Here is a 12524-nt window from a genome sequence, read left to right on the forward strand (position 1 = left end):
CTTTTTACCTTGTTGGTTCATTGTCTGTTGGGGACAAAGGTTCAGAATCCTGCCTAGTCGTTCAGCAAGCTACCAAAAATCCTCATTGTGGACTAGTAACTTGAGGACCGAGACTTTAAGTAAAGAAAGTGCTCAGTTCCCACAGGGAATATAGTTAAGCCTAGAGGGTCTCAGTGTCCCTGGACTGAGGCACTGGCACATACAGGGTGGTGGCAGTTCTACCGAACAGGGGTTCTTGAGGCTCTGGGGTTCAGGAATCAAGAACTCTGAGCACCCAAAACCCTGGGAGTGTAAGACAAGTATACGACACTCCCCAACACAGGAAGCAGTGCATACCCCGTAGGCACAGCAGCACTGGCACTGGCAAACTGGATAGGACTGAGCCCTTAGAGACCAATCCTGAGCTTGGGGCTCCAGCTCCAGAGTGCACTGTTGCAAACTGTGCTGTAAGGCATGTCTGTGAGGATTACCGCTAGGCCAGCACCGGAGCTAGCCCAGCACTGACTGGTGGTCTCATGGACCGCCGAACCGTGGCATGGTAAGTGGGGGCGGGGAGGGAGGTGGAGAGGAGGCGTTCCAGGGAGGGGGGAGGAAGGTGGAGGGTGGAGAGGATGGAGAGAATATATATTATTATATATTATAATATTAAGTGTGTGTGTGTGTGTGTGGTATAATATTAAGTATATATATATATATATATATATATATATATATATATATATATATATATATATATATATATAATAGTATATTAAGCATATATTAATTTATACATTTAATATAAGCATATACACCTACCTATCCTTAAAAATGTTTTTATTATTTTGTAAATAATAATATATTGTAAATATTATTAAACAATTGATATTATTTACTAAATAATAATTCTATTTATAAGTGTAAGTATGTTCATATATATGTATATATATGTGTGTGTGTACATGTATGTATATGTCCATATACACATACACAGGAGGCGCCTCCTCTCCCAGACTCCTGACTCTCGTGCACAGCCCTTGATAGTTATGAGGCCACGTGGCGCACATGACGAAGCTCCACCCCGCTCTGCCAAGAGCAGCCCCTCCGCCTAATGGCCTTGAGGGGCGGTGGCTCCGCGGTCCAATCGGAGGCGGGAAGGGGCCCCCCTCCGCCAACCGCGGAAGAGCCGAGGCGAAAGCGCTTCCGGGAAGATGGAGTCGGTGTTCCCGCGCGAGCTGGGGCTGTTCTGCGACGCGTTCCCCGCGGAGAGCCGCCACCAGCTGTGCGGGCACGAGCTGCGCATCGCCCACCACCACGGCGCGCGGCTGGGGGTGGCCGCCCCGGTGTGGGAGGCGGTGAGCCTCTGCGCCTGGCGCTGGGCCGGGGAGGGGCGGCAGGAGCTGGCTGAAGGGGGGCAGCGGTGCAGGGCGAGCTCCGTCTGAAGGGCTCGGCGTCGCACAGCCCCATCCCAGGCGTGTCCACTCAGGAGCAAGTCCCATTAGCGTCAGTGGGGCTTCCTCCCAGGAAAGCGTGCCTAGGACTGCAGCCTCGCAGCCAATCCTAGGCGTGTCTACTCAGAAGCAAGTCCCATTGTGTTCAATGAGTCTTACTCCCAGGAAAGTGTGGGTAGGGTGGCAGTCCAAGCCTATGCATGCCTACACAGAAGTAAGTTTTATTAGAGTCAATGGGGCTTACTCCCATGAAAGTGTGGGTAGGGTGGCAGCCCATGCCCATCTACTCAGAAGCAAGTCCCATTAGAGTCAACGGGGCTTACTCCCAGGAAAGTGTGGAGAGGCCTGTCATTCCTTTACTTTGATTTCTAGCCTTCCTAGTGTATTTCACATCATAGAGGTGTTGGAAAGACTGTTCTTCATTTTACTCAGAAGTAAGCTCATTGGGCTCAGTAAGAGTTATGGTAGGCTGTAATCCTATCTTACTAGAAAGAAACACCCCTCCCTATACGATCTATGTATGTGATGATCTCTCTTTTGTTTTTTCCCAAAATTTCATTTATTTATAATAATAGAGGGAAAAGGAAAAACACAGTAAAAAGAAAAAAACAGCTTTAAAGATATATTAAAAATACAAGAACTGCTTCTCATAATGTCACACAGGTAAATGTCCTAATTACTTATAGTCATATCTTAATAATCTAAATTTCCACCAATATATACAGTATATCTCCAACAGCCCCTCTTATTATTTTTTATTTTTATTATTTTATTAATTTATACCCCGCCTTTTTGCCCAACGGGCACACAAGGCGGCTTACAACACTTTAAAAAATAATAATAATACAACATTAAAAACAATTAATAATCTTATCTTCTCAATATTCCATTTCAGATTATTATTTCAGATTAACATTCTCTATTCCTGTCAATCCAACCTTCAAATCCACAACTAGTTAACTCAAAGTGATCATCTTTCAAGGATTACCACTCCTTGCACAAATTTCACCTGGATATTTATTTCACTGAAAAGATTTCTATTCCACCTTTATTTTGCTGAGGCAAATACCCAAGGCAATATCTCTGAGTTGTGTCCCCATCTTCTTGTATCTCTTCTTGGTGGGGAGGTCCTTTCCTCCCCACCCCAGTGACCCACATTTATTTATCTTATTTAAAATATATAATAGTCCAGTCGACTATCAAAGTTGGTGTTCAAATTGACCTACAAAGTCTTATAAAACCAACTCACGATTAAAAAAAAGAATTATAATAAAAGCTTGTTGAATGTTTTCAAAATAATGGAAAACTGATTAAAATCCTCAGTGCCTGGAGGTATAGATTATCCTTTGGATAATAATAAGGGGTGCTAGTGATTGAGATGAGGCTAAGCCCTCCAGGGTTTCAGAGAAGAGTTTTTCTGAGTCTTATGTGGAGATGCCAAGGATTAAACCTGGGATCTTTTGCATGCAAAGCATGTGCTGTCACAGCAATGAAAGTCACAGCAATGAAAGCTAAAATATGTGGATGAGACCTTCAGAGCCATGACAGAAGTGTCCTATCCTGGACTGATAGTTCTGCTACTGTCATAGACAATAAGAGTCTCAGGGAAGGAGTGCATCAATCTGAGGAAGGTAGAAATGATCCCAGGTCTCCAAACATTTTGGCCAGAGGGCCGCATCAAATATCTGGTACAGTGTTGAGGGCGGAAAAAAAAATTAAATATAAAACTTATATAAATAAATTAGAGATGGAACTTAGGTGAGTGAATGGGCTCATTTATTCAAACTCTCTGGCCCTTAGAATACCCTCCAGACACAACCAGAGCACAGTTCCAGTCATGTTTGGCCAAGTGGGCCAGAGGCTTTCAGGGGACAAGAGGCTGGCCACGGGATGGATAGAAGCTTGCTACAGGCCACATCTGGCCCCTGGGCCAGGGTTTGGAGACCCATTCTTTAAATGGATCCCTTTCCTTGGATGATGAACCCATATCCTCTTGAACTAAGAGCAAGGGATGAGGGGCTCTTAGTAGTGGGTGATTCCATCATTAGGAACGGGGGAAGGGCTTTGTGATGAGCATGTAGACGGCATGGTGGTTTGTCTGCTGTAAGAGTTGCAGATATTAAGGCTAATTGGAAAGGAATTTAGGATGGACAAAAAGAGGTGGTACTTCTCTCAGCTTTTAATATGTAGAATTTACTGCCACAAGATGGGGTGATGCCCTCTAGTTTGTGTGGCTTTCAAAGGGGATTGGATAAATTCAGTGGCTACTATTCATGATGGCTATGGGCCTCCAGGTTCAGCAGTAATATGCCCTGAACGAAGGGCAAGAGATATGCTTCTCTCTGATGTGTTTCCCAGAGGCAGCTGCTTGATCATTAGGAAACAGGATGTTGGACAGGATAGACTTCTGTCCTGATTGTGCAGGACTGTTGTTTATATTCCTAAAGTAAGGATATTGAGACAAAAAGATAGCATAAATCAGGCATATTGGAATAAACCTATGCAAGGTGTGTGAAGCTGTTTAAATAACATTAGTATTTATATTGATCATATGGGCTGTATGACTTGTCCTGAGACAAATTCTGGTTAGCCACTTAGAAAATGTAGCTTTCTAGTAACACTAAAATTCCTAGTAAAAAATCTAGGATGAAATAAATCTTGAACATTGCTATTTGTTCAGTGTGGGTAGCTCCTTCCAGCTTTTGCATTTTATGTTATGAGCTGAGTTGTGATCACTTGAGAGGAATCTGGGTTTTGTAACCTAGTGCAGGGAGCATTGTGAGTGTGCAGTGAGGAACCTGACTGCGAGACAAAGTAACCAGTGGTTTTCATTCATAATTTCACTTACGGTTTCCATTTATGATATATGTAGGGTTTGGAGAAGTGAGGAGGAGAATTGCTACATCAAAATGCTAAAATGCAAAAAGAAACATAGAAAATTATTTTTGAGAACTTGAAACTTATGTAGAGAAGGCCAGATCATGTCCAGAAAGGCTGCTAGTCAATACAGGGAAGAGTAAGATTTGAATGCAAGATGCTTAAAAAAATGTGTGTGGGAGGCCACAAGATGAAAATATTTTCACATGCAGGCTGTTGTTTGGATATGAAATGGAAATGAGTTGCTCAGTTTTCCTAAAAAGTGTTTCCATCTGTAGAGCCTTCAAATGAGAAGGGTCAGGTCCTCCTGTTGAACTTGATTTCTTCTTCCTTTGCTAAAGCTGTTCTTATTTAGTCCAGGGATCCATGGTGTGAGAGTAGTGGACATCACTTGCTTCAGAGGAACTTGCAGACCATCCTTCCCTCTTTTGTAGGCCTTTGTAGAACAGGCAGAGGCGATCCTGTTGTGCTCTTAAAACAAGAAGTTTTAAGGTCATCTTCCGTATGTTTGCTATGGTGTCAGGTGTATTGTTTGGATTCTTTCTTTCATTCTAACTGTTTTTCTCTTCTCTCTGGCAAAGGCTCTGACTCTCTGTGAATATTTTGAGGCACAAAAGCTGAACTTCTGGGGCAAGACGGTTATAGAACTGGGTGCTGGGACAGGCGTGGTGGGCATCCTTGCTGCTCTTCTGGGTATGTAGAATAACTTGTGAATTATCCGGTGCTGGATTGATCACAGAGCGTCAGTTGGCATCTAGCTTTCCTCACAAGAACTTTTTTTAAAAAATACACAATTCTTTTGTCAGCTGTGAAGCACTATTCTAGAAATTCTGCAAGTGCTGACCACTTAAAAATGATGCTCGGGCATTTGGGATAAAACAGAAAATGAGATTACATCTAGCCTCATTCTTAGAAAAATCCTAGTTGTCGAAACATAAAATTTTATGCTGATGCCTAAGAATTTGAAATTTGCATTAAATCTGGTACCTGGTACAAAGTGTTACATTCGTAAGAGTCCCACGTTTGTTTGTTTTTTTACACATAAAAACAATAATGCTACAACTTTTGTATAGTATTTTCAGTACATGCAAAGTGCTTCACGTGTATTCTGTGATATTGTCTTTGCAACAAACTGTTTTCTCCCATTGTAGCCAGGTTGTTGAGGCTGAGAGGGAGCGGCTTGCCTAAGACCAGCTCGTGAGTACATGGAAGAGAAATGATTCAAACTGGGGCAATTCTGCTTTGTAGTTCCGTGTTGCACCAGTATTAAATCAGTACCTGTTTGCAAATTGATTGGTGTATTGTGCACATCTGCATACTGCTTGATTAAAGCTGCAAACTTACGTGGGAGTAAGTCCCATTAAGCCATTTCTGCCCAATGTTGCATGTATGCAACTGGGATCAAATGTGTACACCTGCGAGCTGGGCAGAAATGTGATAGACTAAGTTGGGCTTACTCCTGAGAAGACATGCAGAAGTTCTCTGGTATAGAACATGCTAAGAGGGCAGGAAAAGGAGAGCAGCTCCAGACACCGCTGTTTGGTTTTGACCTCTCAGTGTGGTTGGAGTCTCAGCAACTCCATCCAACAGCAACACTGTGCTCTTGGAGTCGCTGGTGTATAAAAGTAAGAGCTAAACAAAAGTACCTTTTGCCAGATCAGAGGCCCAGAGTATGGTTGCTCATGGGTAAGAAGAAAAGACGTTTCTGCAGTTGGGTGTCTGTCACTCCCAAGTCTTCCCTCCTTTCTTCTAGGAGGAGATGTGACCATCACGGATCTTCCTGTGGCCTTGAAGCAGATAGAAGAGAATGTTCACCGGAATTTGCCTGCGGAGTGCATGGCTCGAACTCAAGTGGCTGCTCTGTCATGGGGTCTGGACCACGAGGAGTTTCCCAACAACTATGATTTCATCTTGGGTGCAGATATTGTCTATCTCAAGGATACCTACCCCTTGTTGATCAGGACTCTCCAGTACCTATGTGGTCCTCAATCTACTATCTACTTGTCCTCCAAAATGCGCCAGGAGCATCATACTGCAATGTTCTTTGAGAGACTGCTTCCTGTGTACTTCACTTCAGAACTGGCCTTTAGGGATGAGAATGAGAATATTAATATTTACAAAGTGACCCACAAAAGTAACCCCTGACAATGAGTGTCTCCATTCATCACAGACCAGTAGTTCCCGAAGTTTTTTGACTGGCGGTTCCCTTGATCTACTGGGCCATTGGCCATAGGGCTACAATCCTATACATTGTATAGGGTGGTAGGTTTTTAATGAGGATTATGTGGCCCCCCCTTGCTTGTTTCTGTTGCTCCCTGGGGAGCAATGGCTCTCAGCTTGGGAACCACTGCCATAGACAATGTGACACATGCTGCCTTTACCTTTTTTTTTTTTTATACAGATTGTTAATCCAAAAGCTTTATACATGTGAACCACCAGTCCATGGTTACAGTTATCTAGCATACTCTACCCAGCAGCAGGTGACAATATTCCAGTACCTTATCGTCCCTTAAATGCTGTAGTACAGTGTATGTTCAGCCTTTGCAAGAGATTTCGGCTCCCAGAAAAGCCTGTGCTTACAGAGACATTTCTGCTCTGTGCCTTATCCATCCCAGACAACCTCCACTCCAACCACCATTTTCCTCATTCCTCCATTAGATCTCCCCCTTGATAATGATAATAATTGTCATTTATATACTGCCTTTCTTGGTCGTTGGAATTGCTCCTTTGACTTTAATTCAACGCGGTTCACATAGGCAGGCTTTCTCTAAACCCCCAAGGGCACTTTATATCATGTGGGTGGCATTCATCCAGAGTAGCTGAACCAGGCTGACCGTCTCCATATTCAGACCTCCATATTCCGGTCTGTGTGCTCTTCTGAATGATCACACAGGTTTATGTGGCTCCTCTGTGTACTATGCTCGGAGGAATGATAATTTATCCCATCCTGCTTGTCTCTGCTGGCTAAATCTTTTGATGAAAATTCATATAGGTACTATAGATTTTTTTCTGAATATCATTCTTTAAAAAATATTTTCTGATTCCTTTTCACCTTCATTGAACTCAAAGATCTCTTGGGTAGCTGTGTTTTCATCAATATCTTTGTGTTCTTCTAATCAGTTATGTTTTGCATTTTCTGATGCTTCTAATTGAATACGAAAAACCAAAATGGTGATCTCTAATGCTGATCCTTGTTTTACAAAAAGAAGACAGACACATTTATGACGCGGAAAGTGAACCGAAGCTATGTCCAACTGCATTCAGACACCGTGATGCCTTATCTGACATTTTGAGAAATGTTTTTTCATACAATTTTTGTACCATTGAATAGTAGATATAATGTTTCTGCAAGAAAACTGACATTCCAAAAGTGGATTTAACGCTAAACTGTACATGCCTATGCACTATGTATTTTTTTATTTCACAATAATGTGGCTATTCCATTCTTAACCTTGAGGAGCCCAGGCTTCAGTAAGTATAGTATCTTAAGGAATCTGCATATGATTGCTCTGGGTTCAGGATGTTAATTACAGAAACTGCTGAAGTAACTTTTGCTTTATGTCTGTGGGGCTGTTTTTCTAGTTTGTTGGGCTCAAATCCTAACGAACTTTCCAACACTGTTATAGCGGTTACAGTGGGATGTGTGCTGCATCCTGCAGTTGCGTGGCATCACGAAGTCCTCCTCAAAGTAAGGGAATGCTTGTTCCCTTACCTTGGAGCTGCATTGCCCTTATGTCAGTGCTGGAAAGTGGGTTAGGATTGAGCCCTTAGTTCAGGGCTTTTCAAACTGGGGTGTTGCAACGCCCTAGTCTGTGAGCCCTGGCCTCTGCCCCCTTAAGGGGCAGGGGCAGGGGCAGCCTGGAGGCAGGGAGGAGGCAGCTGTGCGATCCCCAGGATTGTGCTGCTGCCTCCTCCCCGCCCCCGCAAGCACTTAGTGGCTCTCAGACTCTCCCAGAGTTGTTTGACTCTCCCAGAGAGTTTGAGAACCACTGCCTTAGTTCCATTCTATCTTGAGATCTGAGAGAACAAAAGAAAAATCTTGGGCTCCACATTCTTTTTTTTATTTATTTAAATTTTATTTATTTATTACAGATACGGGGCAGGAATATAGGCTAAACTTGGGGATAGGGTTACACAGGTTACACAACACAACAGGACATTGGCCATTGGGTCACAAAACGCATTTTAAAACAAAATGTATACATCAAATTGAAACTAAGCATAAACTCATCCATATAAATCATCAACACATATAACATTAAAATACTTAGCTTAATCTACTCGTTCTATAATATTTATTTAATACTAGCTATCCAATCATATAATAGCTTCCAGCATCTTCTTACTTTATCTAAATCTTTGTCTTGCATTCTTTGTTAATACATCCATTTCTGCAATTTCATAAATCTTATCTATTAATTTTTCTCTATTAGGAATATCTGTAGATTTCCATAATTGTGCATATGATATTCTTGCTACTGTATTTATCTATACAATAAGATATTTCTTTTGTCAATCTTTAATTTCTGACACTATATTCAGGAGGAATATTTTTGGTTTGAATGGTATTACAACATTAAATATCTGTTGAAACATTTTTTGTACCATTTTCCAATATGGCTTTTTCACAAGTCCACCACATATGATAGAATGTACCCTCAATCTGGTTACATTTGCAACACTTATTTGATAAACCTGGGTACATTTTTGCTGTTTTATCTGGGGTCTGATGCCATCTATAAAACATTTTATATAAATTCTCTTTAAAAGAAACTACTTTCGTTAAGGCTCCACATTCTTTATTAGCTGAGGTTTTTCTTTACTTACTCAGTTGTCTACCCATTGGTGGCTACTTACTCTTTGTCATATGGACAAGAGTTGTTGAAGTTCAGTTACTTGTTGTTACTACTGTGCTTGGTGTTTATACAGCACTTTTTGTAAATTGTGAAAGACCTTTGCACATATTGTGTCATTCTATACCACAGTCCTGCAAGGAAAGGCTGGTGCTGTTCCTCCTGTGTTTGCAGTAGAGTGTGGCTTGCATACTGCAAGGGAGTTTATGGATTTGAACTGAGGACCTCCCAGCCACTGCTCTTAATCACTGGACTGCTTACTTCTCATTGGCAGCAATTCTATGCACACTTTCCTGAGAGTAAGCCCCATTGAACATAGTGGAACTTACTTCTGAGTAGGCAAGCACAGGATTGTGCTGTTTGTTACTTTCCAAAAGGGCCTGAATCCAGAGTCATGAACATTGTCTGTAGTGCAAGAACAACTTGATTTCCTTGAACCTCAAAGTGCTGAAGTTCAGCACCTGCAATAAAAGATGCACATGAAACAAGAGAATTTAGCGATGAATTATCTCCAACATTCACATTCTCTAATAAGCTTGCTTAATACTTGTTCCTTCCTCCTTGTGAGAATATTCACTTTTAAGATCTGTTAAGCCTCGACAGATGCAGCAGCTGGCACGCTTGACTAATCCTGCCAGGTTCAATTTTGTCTTTATGGAAAGATTAAACCTTTGTCTAAATTTGGGTGGCCAACCCAACCCTGTAAACTAGATCTGACTCCTGGTTGATGCAATTTGATCTTATCTTGTGGTCCTTTCAAAATGTAATTAACACATAGTGAAATGTTGGGCTGTAATAAGGGGGAAAAGTGTTTTTAAGATGTAAGACAGAGAAAAATACTCCAGTCTTCAATGGTCTAGTGCAGTGATTTTCAGTCACTACCACAGCACCTTGGTGTGCTGCAAATGGTCCACAGGTGTGTCACAGATGTTTGGGGGAGGGTCATTTCTTAGTAGGGCCATTCAGGGATGTGAGCCCCCTCCCACTGACAGCGTGGTGTGTCTTAATAATTATTTTAAAAATTGATGGTGGTGGTGAGTGGAGACACTGCAAAACTTGGGTTCTTGCTGCCACCAATATGTAAGTCCCCAAACTTTTTTTACTGCAGTGGTAGGCAGCAGGAACCTGGAAGTGTTGTCACTGCCAACTCACCACACACCTTACCTGCCCCCGCATGAACTTAATGGTTCCCTTTGAGTAGTGCTTTTTAGATTTTGTACATAACAAATATATGCATGTTTCACAATACTGTGTCTGCACATGGGTTCCATTATGGTGAAGAACTCTGTAGAAGCAACTTCATTAGGAAGTTTCTCTATGTGGGGTATTGTTTGAAGAATGGGAAGGCAAAAAACAATTGGTCATCTCTGCTCTAAAGACTCAGTTGGAAGATTTATAATTTAGTGGCTTGTAGCTAGCAGAAGGGGGATTGGCATTGTTTTAGATTATGTTGAGTGACTGGAAGAGAAAGCTAGCTAAAGTAAGATGGAACTGCTGGGGGCTATGGGAATATATTGGCTTAGATATCTGTACATGGGATGCGGGAGAGAACTGGTGTTAGGTCCTCTTTTTATTTTTCCTGTGGTGTTGTTCTAATGCCTTTAATAGATGCCCGTGTCTAATACCTAATAAAAATTTAGCCCATGAAACTTTTTATGGCACAGAGAGAAAATTATGGGAAGGCTTTACCTCTTAATTTTTGTTTGGTAAGTTGGTTTTAAAGATATAGCAATAGGACCAGTAAAACCAGGGCAACCCCAGTGTATAATAATGCAAGAATATTTTTACTTCTTGGAACAGGAAAGAAGACAAGTGGATTTTTAAAAAATCTAGAGCAGCCATTCATGGTCTGGAGAGAGGCTTTCTGGTTACTATTGATGCAATTTCTGTTCAAATCAAAGTGACAACTGGTCATAGGAAATAATGGAGAAATGCAGGACTTCAGCATAGTTGTGATTTGGAGGCAGCAGCATTGTGTAGTCTATCACACAGTAATGGCACATTCCTATGCATGCCTAGTCAGAAATAAGCCCCATCAATTTCAATGGGGTTTAGTCCCAGGTGAGTATGTAGAGGACTTCAGTTTAACTCAAGTGAAAAAGCAGAAGCAGAGTGCAGTTCATGCTCTTTTAAACTAATCTTATTGCATGTAAAAAAATGTGATAACATGATCTTTTATTAATATTTTTAAATATATAGTCCCTTGTTCCAGTGTCATAGTGGGGTGTGTGAAGGTGTTTGTAACAATCCTGCAATATAATCCAGTGTTGTTCAAAGCGCTTGGAAATGACAAATACCTTCTAGCCACCCTTTTGTACAAAAATGACAATGACAGCTCAAAAACCCTGCAGTGAAACTTGCATGTCCCCCCACCCCTCCTGTAACGTTGGGGATTTCCAGCCAAAGATATCCTCTTTCAAAGAATACCTCACCTTCTGACAAAAATAAACATATTTAAAGTGCCACCACCTGAATGCAGTATCCTTATGCTTTTACCACCAGGAAGTCCAATTCCAACTAAAGGCCCAATCCTATCCAATTTTTCAGTGCCAGTGCAGCTGTGCCAGTGGAGTGCATGCTGCATCCTGTGGTAGGGAGGCAGTGACAGAGGCCTCCTCAAGGTATGGGAACATTTGTTCTTACCTTGGGGCTGGGGCTGGAAAATTGAATAGGATTGGGCCCTAAGGCTTCCTTTCCACACTTTCCTGGGAGTAACTCCCATTGAACACAATAGGACTTACCTCTAAGTAGACACGCATAGGATTGTGCCCTAAATAATAATAATAATAATAAAAACTAGGTATTTATATACCACCTTTCTGGTCATCAGATTACTCCTCTGACTTTATTCATAGGCAGTTTACATAGTTTACATACAAAGGCCAATTCTATGCTTGGGATCATTAGGAAGGGTATTGAGAACAAAACGGTTAGTATTATAATGCCGTTGTACAAATCGATGGTAAGGCCACACCTGGAGTATTGTGTCCAGTTCTGGTCGCCGCATCTCAAAAAAGACATAGTGGAAATGGAAAAGGTGCAAAAGAGAGCGACTAAGATGATTACGGGGCTGGGGCACCTTCCTTATGAGGAAAGGCTACGGCGTTTGGGCCTCTTCAGCCTAGAAAAGAGACGCTTGAGGGGGGACATGATTGAGACATACAAAATTATGCAGGGGATGGACAGAGTGGATAGGGAGATGCTCTTTACACTCTCACATAATACCAGAACCAGGGGACATCCACTAAAATTGAGCGTTGGGCGGGTTAGGACAGACAAAAGAAAATATTTCTTTACTCAGCGCGTGGTCGGTCTGTGGAACTCCTTGCCACAGGATGTGGTGCTGGCGTCTAGCCTAGACGCC

The 12524-nt window shown here is 41.9% G+C and overlaps 1 protein-coding gene across 1 annotated transcript; it reads left to right on the top strand.

Annotated features, from left to right (window-relative positions):
* The first annotated feature begins 1185 nt into the window (after positions 1-1185).
* On the top strand, positions 1186-10739 carry EEF1AKMT3 (EEF1A lysine methyltransferase 3). Its single transcript, XM_066614729.1, has 3 exons — positions 1186-1334; positions 4889-5000; positions 6061-10739. The coding sequence occupies exons 1-3, from the start codon at positions 1191-1193 to the stop codon at positions 6450-6452; spliced, it is 648 nt and encodes a 215-aa protein (XP_066470826.1). The 5' UTR covers positions 1186-1190; the 3' UTR covers positions 6453-10739.
* The last annotated feature ends 1785 nt before the right edge of the window (positions 10740-12524 follow it).

Source organism: Tiliqua scincoides, chromosome 2 (assembly GCF_035046505.1).
Source record: "Tiliqua scincoides isolate rTilSci1 chromosome 2, rTilSci1.hap2, whole genome shotgun sequence".
In the NCBI taxonomy this organism is placed as follows: domain Eukaryota; kingdom Metazoa; phylum Chordata; class Lepidosauria; order Squamata; family Scincidae; genus Tiliqua; species Tiliqua scincoides.

What these genes read in the sequence shown, in the direction of transcription:
- EEF1AKMT3 (XM_066614729.1), top strand. Translation starts at nt 1,191, where the DNA reads ATGGAGTCGGTGTTCCCGCGCGAGCTGGGGCTGTTCTGCGACGCGTTC. An exon ending in CCGCCCCGGTGTGGGAGGCG is followed by an intron (nt 1,335 to 4,888) that starts GTGAGCCTCTGC and finishes TCTCTGGCAAAG; the next exon opens with GCTCTGACTCTCTGTGAATA. An exon ending in CATCCTTGCTGCTCTTCTGG is followed by an intron (nt 5,001 to 6,060) that starts GTATGTAGAATA and finishes CCTTTCTTCTAG; the next exon opens with GAGGAGATGTGACCATCACG.